Source organism: Panthera leo, chromosome D2 (assembly GCF_018350215.1).
Source record: "Panthera leo isolate Ple1 chromosome D2, P.leo_Ple1_pat1.1, whole genome shotgun sequence".
NCBI classification, from domain to species: Eukaryota; Metazoa; Chordata; class Mammalia; order Carnivora; family Felidae; genus Panthera; species Panthera leo.
In genome coordinates, this window is record NC_056689.1 from 78,356,640 (window position 1) to 78,370,120 (window position 13,481).

At 42.3% G+C, this 13,481-nt stretch overlaps 1 protein-coding gene across 5 annotated transcripts; it reads left to right on the plus strand.

Annotated features, from left to right (window-relative positions):
- The first annotated feature begins 526 nt into the window (after positions 1–526).
- Positions 527–11,739, plus strand: BUB3 (BUB3 mitotic checkpoint protein). 5 transcript variants are annotated; one of them, XM_042908592.1, is made up of 8 exons: positions 565–653; positions 1,122–1,316; positions 1,927–1,996; positions 3,842–3,993; positions 6,615–6,773; positions 8,492–8,669; positions 8,954–9,170; positions 10,149–10,223. In XM_042908592.1, exons 2-8 carry the CDS (start codon positions 1,122–1,124, stop codon positions 10,162–10,164), a joined length of 987 nt encoding a protein of 328 aa, XP_042764526.1. In that variant the 5' UTR covers positions 565–653; the 3' UTR covers positions 10,165–10,223. The 5 variants fall into 5 exon arrangements, with proteins under 5 accessions (XP_042764525.1, XP_042764526.1, XP_042764524.1 ...); XM_042908590.1 differs by lacking the exon at positions 10,149–10,223 and adding an exon at positions 11,393–11,739 and having other exon boundaries at positions 612–706; XM_042908589.1 differs by having other exon boundaries at positions 612–706.
- The last annotated feature ends 1,742 nt before the right edge of the window (positions 11,740–13,481 follow it).

A 13,481-nucleotide genomic window follows, 5' to 3' on the forward strand; every position in this document is an offset into this window, starting at 1 on the left:
CAGGAAAATGGGAACAAATCAGGGCAAAATAATGCAAATGATTAGGGCAAATATTTCCTTCTCCACTCCAATTCTTGGTTAACTTCATGGCTATATGCATGTCCAGTGAAAGGGAGAATAATTTATTTCTATAGATGTATTGACCAAAATGGGATTTTTTTTTTTTTGTCTGAGAGACCGAGTCGGGGTGGGGGGACCCTAAGGGTCAAACTGGAAAGAGCATCTATCCCATTTACTATCCAGAAAACCGGCAGGGCGTCGGCCCCAGGGAAACTACATTTCCCAGCGTGCCGCACAAGGGCGGGAGAGAGCGTGAGCTCAGCCTTGGCGCGATGCTCTTTGGGAATTGTAGTTTCCACTCCTTCCTCACGGGCCGGGGGGCTCAGCCTTGCGATAAAGGGAGACCACGTGATCGGAAAAACCGTGGTTTGCCTTTGAGCCGGAACAAGATGACTGGGTTGACCGACGCCGGGCCTCGGAGCGGACCAATTGGCGGCCTCGAATGAGACGTTGGCGTTTGAAATTAGCCAATTGCAGCCATGCGCTGGAGCTTCCTCTCCGCCTCTTTCGCCCAGCCCGCGAGTGCTCGGAGGGAAGCGAGGAGGTGGCGCGTCCGCGAGCGGCGGCCAAGTTGCTTCTGAAGGGAGCCCAAGGTAGCGGGGCGAGGCCACTGGGCGCAGGGACGGACCCGTCGGGGACTCCCCAGGGCCGGAGCTGCCAGAGCCGTCCGCAGGGAGCCCGTTTCGCTTCCATCGCTCTTTATTTTCGGAGCGTCTGGGGCGGTAGGCCCGGCGGAGGGGCCGGGTTGCGGGAGCCCGCGGCGGGCTATGCTGGGGGCTGGAGCTAGGGGTGCGCCGGTAGGGGTCGGGCCGGTTGGGGCGCTGAGCGGGGGCGGCGGGGGAGGAGCGGGGGAGTCCCGACCGCGGTGGGCGCGCACGCTCCGCGCAGGCGCAGACGCCCGGTAGCCTACGTTCGCTAGTTCCCTCCCCGGTGAGACGGCCCCTTGCCGGCAAGGCACCCCTTCACCGTGACCCCCCCCCCACCCCCCCTCCCCCCAGTGCTCGGCCTGCCCAGCACCCCGTCCTGGACCTTTGGGGACTGACTGGTCGCTTGTTCCGTAGATGACCGGTTCCAACGAGTTCAAACTGAACCAGCCACCCGAGGACGGCATCTCCTCGGTGAAGTTCAGCCCCAACACGTCCCAGTTCCTGCTGGTCTCCTCCTGGGACACGTCGGTGCGCCTCTACGATGTGCCGGCCAACTCCATGCGGCTCAAGTACCAGCACACGGGCGCCGTCCTGGACTGTGCCTTCTACGTACGTGTTCTCCGTTCGCGCACCTGCCCTCTTTGTTTTCGGGTATCCTGTGTTCAGAGCGTCCTTCTAACAGCATCGGGTGGAAGCTTTTGTCCGTAGGCATTCGGGTAGCTCTTGACGTTTTCCTGAACACCCGTCTTGAGCCCAATACCGTGTTTTACTTTAACTTTTGGCGTTGGGGTATGTAGAAGTCGGAAACTCGGTCTCCTTTCCAGTGGAGTAACCCTGCAAACTTTTTGGATACATGACACTTGTATTTGAAATTTGCCCCAAGACGGTAAAATTTGGTTGCTTTATAAAAAGGTTTTTTTTTTTTTTTTTTTTTTTCCACTAGGAGATAGAAATGAAATGCCTGTTTTCCTCTCAGCCAATGTGCTGAAACAGTTCTTAGTTTGCTGATGTGGTTTTTGCTTTCTTTTGTGCGCTTGGGGTTTTGTGTGCGTGTGTGTGTGTGTGTGTGTGTGTGTGTGAGAGAGAGAGAGAGAGAGAGAGAGAGAGCGAGCGCTCACATCCTCAACATAAAGTGAACAGATGGCTGTAGGAACCAGAATTTTGAAATACTGTGTAAATGTCTATAACTTTTAAATGTCTTGAAACTTTTATTTTATAGGATCCAACGCATGCTTGGAGCGGGGGGTTAGACCATCAATTGAAAATGCATGATTTGAACACGGATCAAGGTAATATGGCCACATTTCTACCAGTTTATTGTTTTCTCGGCTCAGGTACTAAAGTGTAAATGTTTATTTAGGAAAAGTGGCTTCTGAATTGCTTAGTTCCCAAGTTGTTCAGGTACAAGTAAAAGTGGCTTGAATTTAGGACTTTTTTAAAAAATGATCACCGTAAGTTACTGATCACAAAATACCGTGCATTTACTTTCTCAGTAAATTCAGTTCCATTAGGATCTCCATTCTAAGTCTTTACATGAAGTTGCCCTTAAGGATATGACTTTAACCTGTCCTCAGAAGGGGACTGGATTCCACAGTAGTGTCCTGTACATTGGGATTTTCCAGGAAAGTGGTGATGTTTGAGTGTTCTTTGTTCTGAAGCTATTTTGGTTCAGACTGAAGGAAGATAGGTTTTTAAAAACTAGATATAAAAATAGTCATCTCCAGCTTCTATATTAATTCCACTTGTGTGATTATTTAGCCTAGAATATGCCTGAGTTGCATTTATTGGATGAGTAATAAAATGATACATTTTCTTATAGTTAACTTAAGAAATTAACTGAATAAATTAAGAAGTTAATTAAGGTGCAGATAGGAAATGACTTACTCAATTTTTTGTGGTAACTTCGGAGCAGAGCAGAAGTGCAATGGAACTTAAATGCACAGAGCTCTTGGAGCATTAAAAAAATGTCTTTTTTGTATATGCATCTATTAGGTAGAGTTGTACTTGAAGCAATTGGCGAGGTACAAAGATATGACTACATGAGGGTGAGCTGGACAGTGGGAGGATGGAAAGAGGATGGACACAATATTGAGTCAAAAAAACCCAAACAACTCAGAAGAGGAAATTTCATGAAAGTCCCCTTGTCATGTAACTTAGAACTGCAGATGTTTGGTTTTGTTTGTTAGCAGCTTATTCCACACAGTAAGTTAGCTTGCAGGTTTGGGTCCTCTTTGTTGGAAAACTTAGGAGAAAAAACACACTGAAATACAAAGATTTTTGATCTGGAGACTATAATTAAGGGAATTAGCTGTTTATTCGCAGGAGGTCATTGCCGAACTTCATGAGGAATTTTTGTGTGTGTGTCAGTGATATGTTTTTAAATAGGTGATTTTTCTGTTTGAGGATCAGGACCACATAATCTTTGTCGTGTCCTTAGCATGTGGTATAGATTTTGGCACATACCAGACATTTAGCACATGTTAGTTGAATGAATGAATGAGACTGGGTGAAGAGTTGAAATTGAAAGGAAGGAAATTGTGTATTGGAAACTTGATCCACCATTTGAAAGCCGAGGGGACTCATCCCGAGACTCCCTGCCTTCCTTATCCCCTAGCTTTCAGATGATACTGTTACCACGTAAATAAGTTTCTTATAAATATTAATCTAATGCAGCAAGTTTTATCCAGTTCCAGAAGACCAGAGGTCTCTACTCACTCATTCATTCATTCATTCATTCATTCAGCAGATATTTGAGTACCTCCATGTACCAGAACCTGCAGTAGATAAAGTCAGAACTGTAGAGTTTGACAAGGTTTCTGATTTTTAAGGAATCTAGAATCAAGTGAGGAAAATAACAGCTATGCCACCCATTTAATGCAATGTGAAATTCAAGTCAGCCTTTGGTATGTGTCATGCCAGTGAATCAAACTATGCATTGTAAGGTGAACAGAGGAATGGGTGACTGTAGTCATGGAGACATTTTTCTGTGTGCGGACGTTTTCATCGAGTTGGTGGAAGCGGATTCATTACAGTTTAATGAATGTTTCCTTCTATTCACTTGAGGAATCTTTGTTCAGGAGAGGTAGTAAAGGTGGGTGATTTTTTTTTTTTTCTTTTTCTCCCCCCCACTGTAGAAAATCTTGTTGGAACCCATGATGCCCCTATCAGATGTGTTGAATACTGTCCAGAAGTGAATGTGATGGTTACAGGGAGCTGGGATCAGACAGTTAAATTGTGGGATCCCAGAACTCCTTGTAATGCAGGGACCTTCTCTCAGCCTGAAAAGGTAGGCTCTTTCCTTTTATAACACGAATTTTAGTCTCACGGGTGATTTGACTTGGTACATGTTTGCTGAAGGTGGTGTTGAACTTGAAGGTTAACTACCAGTTGATGAGGAGCGCCTGGCTGGCTCAGTGAGTAGAGCAGGCGACTCTTGATCTCAGGGTCGTGAGTTCAAACCCCATGCTGGGCATATAGAATACTTGATTGAGTCTGTTTTACAACACAGATGTTTTGAAGCAAAAGGAAATGAATTTTGGTGTGTGGGTTAACTTTTTTTTTTTTCTGTTGTCCTCTTTGTGCCAGATGGCACTAGTAAATAAACCCACTGCTGTGTATTATTAATGCTTTAAATCCCAGGACTGAGAAGCAACTCCGTGCCTTTTCAGAGAAGTCATTTAGCAGAGACCGTTGGATTGCCTTCAGTTGGGTTTGACATGCCCAAACCAGGGAGTAGGATGGAGTGTCACTCGTTTTCACTTAGGACCCGAGGTTTCATTTGAGCGGACTGTTAAGAGGGTGAAATGGGTTATCACTTGAGGTGAGAAAGGTGTCCTGCATTCCTCGGTTTCTGCCATTTGTGTATTTATTTTTATTATTGATAGATGTAGTTTGAAGGCTGTACTGAGGGAAGCTTTTTAAAACTGAAACTCTGTGTATTCTAACCTTTTCATCTGGACAGTGAAAGTAATTGAGCATTCTTGCTGTATCCTCATCAGCCTTTATCAGGTGGTAGTTGATTTTAAAGATTGATTGTTTTAGCAGTTTAAAGGTATCCTTCACTTGAATCTATTTCCTTAGTGTAAATATACTATTCAGTTCCCGTTAGCCATCATTATATACTGTAGTGCATCCAAAGAGCCATTATTTTTGTCACATCACAGTCGAATCTACTCCTGGCAAGACCTTTGTTCAGAATAAAATAATTGCATTGTTTCTAGTTTTGATTTATGGTTGTATGTAACATGTTAAGAGCTGTGATAAATTGCAGACAGAATATCGTATAATGGACAGCCACACTGAATCAAGCTGCTTATTGGTTCAGCAAGGTTCATTATGTCACTTTTTTTAATACTTTCTTTGATAAATGTATAGACCTAGTCAGTGGCATGACAGTGGTTTCACTTGATTTACGATCAGTGGGGATAGAAAGCCCTATTAGAAGCTTGTGTGTCACCTGTATAGTAAAGATTTAAGATAAAATTCCCAATCTGATCGTGCTAGTATAAATCGATCTCTTTCTGGATTCTGTGTTCTTTAAGTTTGGCATTTCACATGTCTTAGGTTAATTTCTGGTTTTCTGCAAATGTGTTTTTTGAAGAAACTGGTAAAGCTTTACATCTTTCTTATTTAAATGTGCTTAACTAAATCTACTGTTTTGAATCTTTTTAATTCCTCGTAATTTCCCTTAGTCAGATTAGTTGGTTGAATTTGAAGGCCAGATTGTGGAGATGATTTGATTGTTAATTGTTAAACCTAACTTGGTATTTTTGGTTGGTGGTATGTATTTAACACACTGGTGGCTACTAACCTTGTGTTTTAACCACTGAACGTTAAAGAGGTGTCTTACATTGCATGGCCTGGGTTCTGTTCATTTTTTAATAGTGTTTCTTCAGGTTTTAAAATACTAAATCAGGTTCAATTAGAGTTGCTTATTAGTTGAAAGTAATAACCAGAGTACCATTATATATCTAAAGTCTAGATTTAAAAAAATTCTTTAACGTGATCAGGAAAATACATTGTGCCACCTTTTTCATCAGTTTGCTGTCTGTTTGGTCCCCAAATAGCATGTTTGAAAATAAACCACTTGAAATGCTTGCTTGCAGGAAATTCCGTAACTTGTTATAAAGGAATTTTTTGCGAAAAGTCGTTGTAATACTGCAAAAAGGGCATGATGGGGGCGGGGGATAGATGCTTTTAGGGGAGAAGATGCTTTTTAAATTTTCACTAATGATGAACTTTGTCTTGAGTGTTTAGTATGACATCAGGGCACAAGAATGTGCTTTGTCACATGCCAGACCACTGTCCTCGTCTTTTGAGTTCATATGCCACAAAAAGCAACTAAGCAGCTAATTAACGATGGCTTCTTCATTCTTCTTAGAAAGGCCTAATTTTATTCAGTGTGACAGCTGAGAAAAATCAAGATTTTTAGAGTCAAACATGAAATCTTTTTTCAAAAGGTGGTCATAGAAAAATAACTTTGAAAATGATTATCTTATGAAAAGTTAGATGCCCGTGGAGAGGTTTCTTGAATTGTTTTATGGCTTTATTGTTTCCTTTTTGAGTAGTTTTTACGGTTTTATATTGTCACTAAATGAAACAAGAAGACTGGAAAAATTGTTAAATAATTTGTTTTATCACGAAGAGAATTAAATCTTCCAAAGTGTTTTTGCAGAGTTAGAATGTACATCATACAATACTTCGCTAAGTATTAAGGGTATATTGGGTTGAAGATTTTGTGCAAATTACTTGGTTTGTAAAGCTGTAATATTTAGAATTTAATACTGGTGTTTGAGAACCTGATCGGCTAACTTTTTTATGGTTTTATGATTAGTGGACTTTTGGGGGACCAAATATCATTTTCTGGCAAATAGGTGGATTTTAGTGAGTTTTGGTCTTTCTTGAAAGGTGTATACCCTCTCAGTGTCTGGAGACCGGCTGATTGTGGGCACTGCAGGCCGCAGGGTGTTGGTGTGGGACTTGCGGAATATGGGCTACGTACAGCAGCGCCGGGAGTCCAGCCTCAAGTACCAGACCCGCTGCATACGGGCTTTTCCCAACAAGCAGGTGCGCACCTGTCCCCCCCCCCCCCCCCCTTCCTTCAGTTTGAAAATAAGAGGATCTCATTGGTCATTGCCTTTTAAAGCTTCGCTTCTCTTTTGTTTGTAATCAGTAGTGGTTTAGAATTTGCTGTTACGTTTTCAGCAGCCTTGTGTTACAGAGTAGTGTGTTAACCCAGTTTCAGAGAAGACCTTGACGTTCAGAGAAATCAAATCATCTACCATGGTTGGAACAGAGGTCTTCTGATTCCTTGGTCCAGGATGCTTGACAGGTATATGGTAATCCAAGAGGGTTTTGCAGACATTTCCATTCACCAAACCCATGAATTCAGACTTAGATCTGGAAACTCAGGATTATGGAATTGGCTCTTCTCTCTCTCTCTCTCTCTCTCTCTCTTTTTTTTTTTTTTTTTTTTTTTTTTTTTGGCCTCTTTGTAACCCTAACACGAATGGAGTTCTTTAGCAGGTCTGACAGCAGCACTTGGATTTAAAAAAAAAAAAAAAAAAAAGCCACTGAAGTTAGAGAGGCCATGCTCTTTACATAATGACTTACTCTTGATATACAGGTTCTCCTCCCTTGTCATCACTGCTAAACAAGACTGCCCTGTTTATTACTGAGCCCCTTCTCCCCTCAGATCCTGAAAGTTTGAAGGACAGTTGGGTGGTGTGGTCAGCTGCTGTAAGAATTTTACAAGAGGAAAAGTCATTAAAAACGGCAGTTATCTTTGGAATCTTCTGCTGTCCTTTCATGGTTGAGGAGCTGGATGCAGTTATGCTGGTTATTCTCTTGGCCCTTTATCTCAAAAGGCTAGTGCCTCAAATGGTGATCCCTGTTCTTTTTCTCAGGAAATTGTAAATTTCCATTGAAGATAAGGAATGGCAGTTATGTGAAACTTTTCTAGATCTAAGCATGTGATTAAAATATCCTTGCATTTATCAATCTCATTTTTAGGTCACATCTAAAACTTTGTTAGACTATCTCTAGTGGGTCATGGAAGTTTCAGATTTCACTGATTTTTTTTTTTTTTTTTCTCCCTAAGTAGTTCTTCAGGAATAATTTGTTTTCATACCTTGAAGAATTAAAAAAAAAAAAAAAAAATCAAATACAGACTCATTTATCTTATGTTTTAGTTTCTTTGACATATTGTCATTTCAAGGAAAGGTGAGAAAAGGTTTGAAATGGTAACCCACTTTTGAACATTGTTGAAAATCTGTGTCGTTTATGTGTGAGCTCAGCTTGCTGTAGTTCAATGCAAGGGGCAGGATGACTGAGATGGAAGGCTGGCATTCTAGCTCATTTGGATCTTTGATCCCCCCACTGGAGGAATCCCCCTTCTTACAGTTGTTGGAGGTAGAGAGGCCCGGGGCATAGCAAATTATATCCAACTGACGGAACACATTTGAGCCCCATTTGAGCCCCCTCTGGACAGGATGAATAAATGATACTGAAGCCCTTTAGGATTCTTGTCTATATTTTAAAAAGTTACTAGATGTGATAGCTTTATTGTTCTTTTTCTATAGAACAGGTATTCGTGTTCTTTAAGTTCTGGAATGGTCATAGCTTTGTTAGTACAGCTTAAAACCTACACCTGGTTAAAACCTGGCTGTACTTACCTTTCATTTCTGAAATAACCGTCTTTAGCACAGGTTGAATTTGGGAATCAGTGCTTTGTTTCGGGAAGCTGGAGTCACCAGTTTTGTCCTTCTGTGCTTCCCTCTTGGCAGGGTTATGTATTAAGCTCCATCGAAGGTCGAGTGGCAGTTGAGTACTTGGACCCGAGCCCTGAAGTGCAGAAGAAGAAGTATGCCTTCAAGTGTCACAGACTAAAGGAGAATAACATTGAGCAGATTTACCCGGTCAATGCCATTTCCTTTCACAACATCCATAATACGTTTGCTACAGGTACGGGATGGCAGGTGAACCTGCATCGCATCACTGAGATAACAGATTTTGCTGTAATTGAACATGAGGCATTTATACTTAGGCAGAGTTTAAAAAAAAATTGTGCTTGCTTTTTCTGATATGTAGGGAGCAGAAATTTTATGTGATCCTCTGTGGGGAAAATGTAACTCATGTGACCTTAAAAATTAACCGTTAAAGGTCCTGGTTTTTTTTGTTTTTGTTTTTTTTTTCCTGTGTCTGCTTTTTAAGAACCCTTGTTTTACCTCTCTTGAAATGCCTTCTAGGCGGCTCTGATGGATTTGTCAACATTTGGGATCCGTTTAACAAAAAGCGACTGTGCCAGTTCCACCGGTACCCCACCAGCATCGCGTCGCTTGCCTTCAGTAATGATGGGACCACGCTCGCAATAGCATCATCGTATATGTATGAAATGGATGACACGGAACATCCTGAAGATGGTATCTTCATTCGCCAAGTGACAGATGCCGAAACAAAACCCAAGTGAGTATGCTTCACCTGTATGTGAGCCTTTGCTTGCATTCAGCCCAGGATTTATTAATTTTTCTAAATTCACGAATAGCATTGTTGATGCCTGCTCGGTATTACAGCTGACTGTAGGGTCGGAGTTGATTTTATCTTGTTCTCCCAAGCTTTCAATATCCGTAGGTTGATAGACGTCTGATGGATAAAATTGTGCCCAGTTGTTGGGTAGAGAAGAATGTCAAACTCTCATTCTTCTTGAATAGGCACTATTATTTGAACCTCTGGAGTTATTACTAGCACAGTGCTTCAAAATTAAGTTGAGGAATTCAAGAATAATTTATTTTAGCGAATCTGTTTAAGATATTTGAGAATTTGAACCACCAAAAATCTTTCCTCTCCACCGAGGTTGTTCCTTTAATATTTACACAAAGTGAATGACCTTCAGGTCTTACTGGAAACCCAGAATAATGTGGCCTTGCCTGGAATAGCAGATTTCCGTAGTTTTGAAATTTTCATAGCTGTCTTTGGCTCTTGGTTGTAACTGTTGACAGAGAGGAACAATTGACATTTTTTTTGGTACCAACAGGGCAAAGCTCTTTACTTAATTACCTGTACCAGGCCTAAGGGAAAACTGATACTTAGGCGCTTGTTAAACCATAAAATACCTGCCCCTGCGGGTCTTTGTCCCTGTTCCCTGTCCCTCTCTACCCAGGCCTCAGTAAATATAGAATGACTGAATGTTTTCAAGATTCTTCTACTTTTCTGAGTTAAAATGGTTTAACACCCTTGCTAAATTGGTTGAGTCCCAGAGAAGGGGCAGAGTGTTAAATATTTCATATGATGCATATTTTTACAGATTTGACTTTAGCAAAGACTTAGTATGTGAAGCCTGTTGGATAAAGGGCTGTGTTTGCATTTAATCTCTCACTTTTGTGTTTCTTGTCCTGGCCGGCCATTTTGATCTCATGCTGTTCTTTTTTTCTTTTGAACTTGTAGGTCACCATGTACTTGACAAGATTTCATTTACTTAAGTGCCATGTTGATGATAATAAAACAATTCGTACTGCCTAATGGTGGATTTATTACTAATAACAAAGAAACCAGGGAAATATATTAATCTTAATATTATAAGAACCTGAAAATAATGGAAAAGTGGTTTTTGTTGATTTTTTTTTTTTTTTTTCTTTTAAACCGAACACTCTTAAGTGCATGAGACGGTTGATGGTTTGCTGCATTAAAGGTATTCGGGCAAACAAAATTGGAGGGCAGTGATTGCACTTTTGAGAATCAGTTTTGACCTTGATAATTTTTGTTTCCACTGTGGAAATAACATGTTTGTAAATAAATACAGGTAATAAAAACCCCTTTGCATTCTTTCTGGACCTTAAATGGTGGAGGAAAAGGCTCTTGAGCCATTTGTTTCTTTTGCTGGTTGTAGTTGCTAATTCTAAAGCTGCTTCAGACTGCCTCATGAGGAGGTTAATCTACAATTAAACAGTATTTCCTCTTGGCCGTCCATTATTTTCCGAAGCAGATGGTTCATCGTTTCCTGGGCTGTTCAACAAAGCGAGGTTAAGGTTAGACTCCTGGGAATCAGCTAGTTTTCAATCTTATTAGGGTGCAGAAGGAAAACTAATAAGAAAACCTCCTAACTTCATTTTGTGACTGTAAACAATTATTTATTAGCAAACAATTGATCCCAGAAGGGCAAATTGTTTGAGTCAGTAATGAGCTGAGAAAAGACAGAGCATATCTGTGTATTTGGAAAAATAATTGTAACGTAATTGCAGTACATTTAGACAGGCATCTATTTGGACCTGTTTCTATCTCTAAATGAATTTTTGGAAACATTAATGAGGTTTACATATTTCTCTGACATTTATATAGTTCTCATGTCCATTTCAGTTGCCCAGCCGCTGGTGATTAAGGTTAAAAAGAAAAAAAATTATAGTGAGAATGAGATTCACTTTAATGTAATGCCCTGAAGCAGAACACGAACTTGGCTTGGCCTGTTCTAGCTGGTTCCAGATAGTATTTCTGTTGTCAAACTTTTGGTGTTTCATATGTATTCTTTGCACATGTACGTTTTTGAATGGGACTTGGACGTCTACTGAAATTGATCTATGACGTGTTTTTAAAAAAATTCTTTTGATAACAGAAAGGTCTTAATTTTAAGTGTTTCAGTGGAAACTTAGTGCAAGTCTGAACCCATCTTTTGAAATGTATTTTCTTCATTGCAGGTCCACGTAATCATCTCGTGAAAGTGGTTTCTCTGTGGAAAGCTTTGTTTTGCTTCCTACAAATGCATACTTATCCCCTAAGGGATGCGTTATAGTCATTGTGGACACCTTATTTAGTATGTGGATTTCCCAGTTTTCTGTCTTAAAACAACTTGTCTGTGTGCCCTTTCATGCTGACTTTGTGTAGGGTGAGGAGTCTTTGTGTCCTCGTGCGGTGGTCTGAAGAATTGTCCCCACCCCAGCAAGCCCCGTGGTTGTTTATGAGCAGCTTGAGCTCTTTTTTGTAAAATAATCTAAACCTGTTATTTCCGTGCTGCCTAATAAATCGGAGATTCAGAACCCTTAAATGTTGGATGTTTTTAAACGTTGGTAATTAATGTAATTTACTTCATAAAAAGCCTTCTGTAAAGCAAAACTCCCTCCATCAAGGGCCTGGTGGGGATGACATTGTACCTTTAAGTCCACACTGCCTCGTTTAATTATGCCTATTCTGGTGTACGTTGGGGATTCAGTCCTGGCTAAAGTGATCTGTTGGAGTTGTGCCATTTCCCTGGTGCCCTCTTCTGGATCGGCGGGGCCCCTGAGCCGACTGGGCTGCGTCACGGGGGGGGGGGGGCATGGACCGTGCACAGCTGACGGGCGCCCTTTGGCGTGGCGCTCTCCTGGTGCCGGTGCGGGAGGGCACATGTGGCCCATACATCCCTGGGCTGGTGCGGTCCCCGTACGCGCGCACACAGAGCCAGATGACAGACCCGGCTGTACTTATCCATCAGATGCTAAATCAAAGTGAAGCCCTTGGGATGGTCAATAATGTAACAGCCAGAGACTAACTGATGGTATTGGTTCTTTAGTGTGATTATGTGCTTTTTAGAGTCATAACCACTTGGTCGCAGACAGAGCATAAATTTAAACCATTGTTTAACTGAAAGAGAATTAATACGGTATTGTCAGAGGTGACTGAAATTAAAGCAACGTTTGGGACCTGTTTCAAGTAGGTGGTGTGGGAGAGCTTTTTTTGGTACTTCTGTGTGGATGTCCTCTCCTCTCTCCTGAAACTCGTCTCAGCCTGAATGTGTCTCCTTGCCTCCCCTGTGGACCGTTAGCCACTTCGCGGTTTGCCTGCTTATGATGACAGCTGCTTTCCCCCCAAATGACCCAGTGTGATTCCTTAGTGTTTTCAGTGATTTCCCTTCTCCACGGTCTCGTCATGGTTTTTAAGTTTCTCTTCTGTTTTTTTTTTTTTTTAAGTGTATTTGTTTATTTTGAGAAAAGAGAGTGTGTGTGCACAAGCTGGGGAGGGGCAGAGAGAGAGGGAGCGAGAGAATCCCCAGTAGGCTCTGCACAGAGCTTGACCTGGGGCTCGATCCCACGGACCGGGAGATCATGGCCTGAGCTGCACACAGTCAGGTGTCGGGCGCTCAACCGACTGAGCCACCCAGGTGCCCCGCTTCTGATGATTCTTTCTGCTGCTGCTCTCCCGCTGTCTTAAAAGGGCCTTCCGCCCATCTGGGGGCGTGCAGCAGCCTTCGGTCTCTGTCCTAAGTTCTCCCATCTTGTGGAGCAGTGACTTTCAGACCTCTTAGCTGTGATCCCAGGAGGAAATCTGTCTGAACCGCAGTCCGGAACACAGAGGTCGATACAGTATGTGTAACAGACACAAGTTTCATAAACTTGCCCTTTGTGCCTGGGACGCATCTGCTTGTCTTTTCTCTTTTTCTAAAGAAATGCTGGTTACGGCCCCTTGAACTGTGTGTGTAACAAATGCCTTGCCACCTCTAATTTGAAAAAGCTGCTCTATACCACTCAAGACTTTAAACACACTTGCTTTTTTTCTCACGCTGTGCTTGGGATTGTCAAGTGCTCCCCGTTGCTCATAGACGTCCCTGCGTCACTTTACGGGAAGGTGTGTGTCCGAGGCCCGCAGATCACCAGGAAGCCACTGCTGACTCTCCTGGTGCTCGCAGAAGAATGGGGGCTGACCGCTGGGGACTCTGACAAGTGGATGGAGATGTGGTGGCAGCGACACCTGCTTCTGAGTTCTGTGTAGAAACTTAGGGGTACATCAGTTCCTCCTCTGTTCTGGGGAAAA

Bases quoted from the DNA above. Each gene is read 5' to 3' on its own strand.
- BUB3 (XM_042908592.1), top strand. From the start codon at position 1,122: ATGACCGGTTCCAACGAGTTCAAACTGAACCAGCCACCCGAGGACGGC. The intron at 1,997-3,841 runs GTAATATGGCCA...CCCCCACTGTAG, and splicing joins TGATTTGAACACGGATCAAG to AAAATCTTGTTGGAACCCAT. The intron at 6,774-8,491 runs GTGCGCACCTGT...CCCTCTTGGCAG, and splicing joins GGGCTTTTCCCAACAAGCAG to GGTTATGTATTAAGCTCCAT.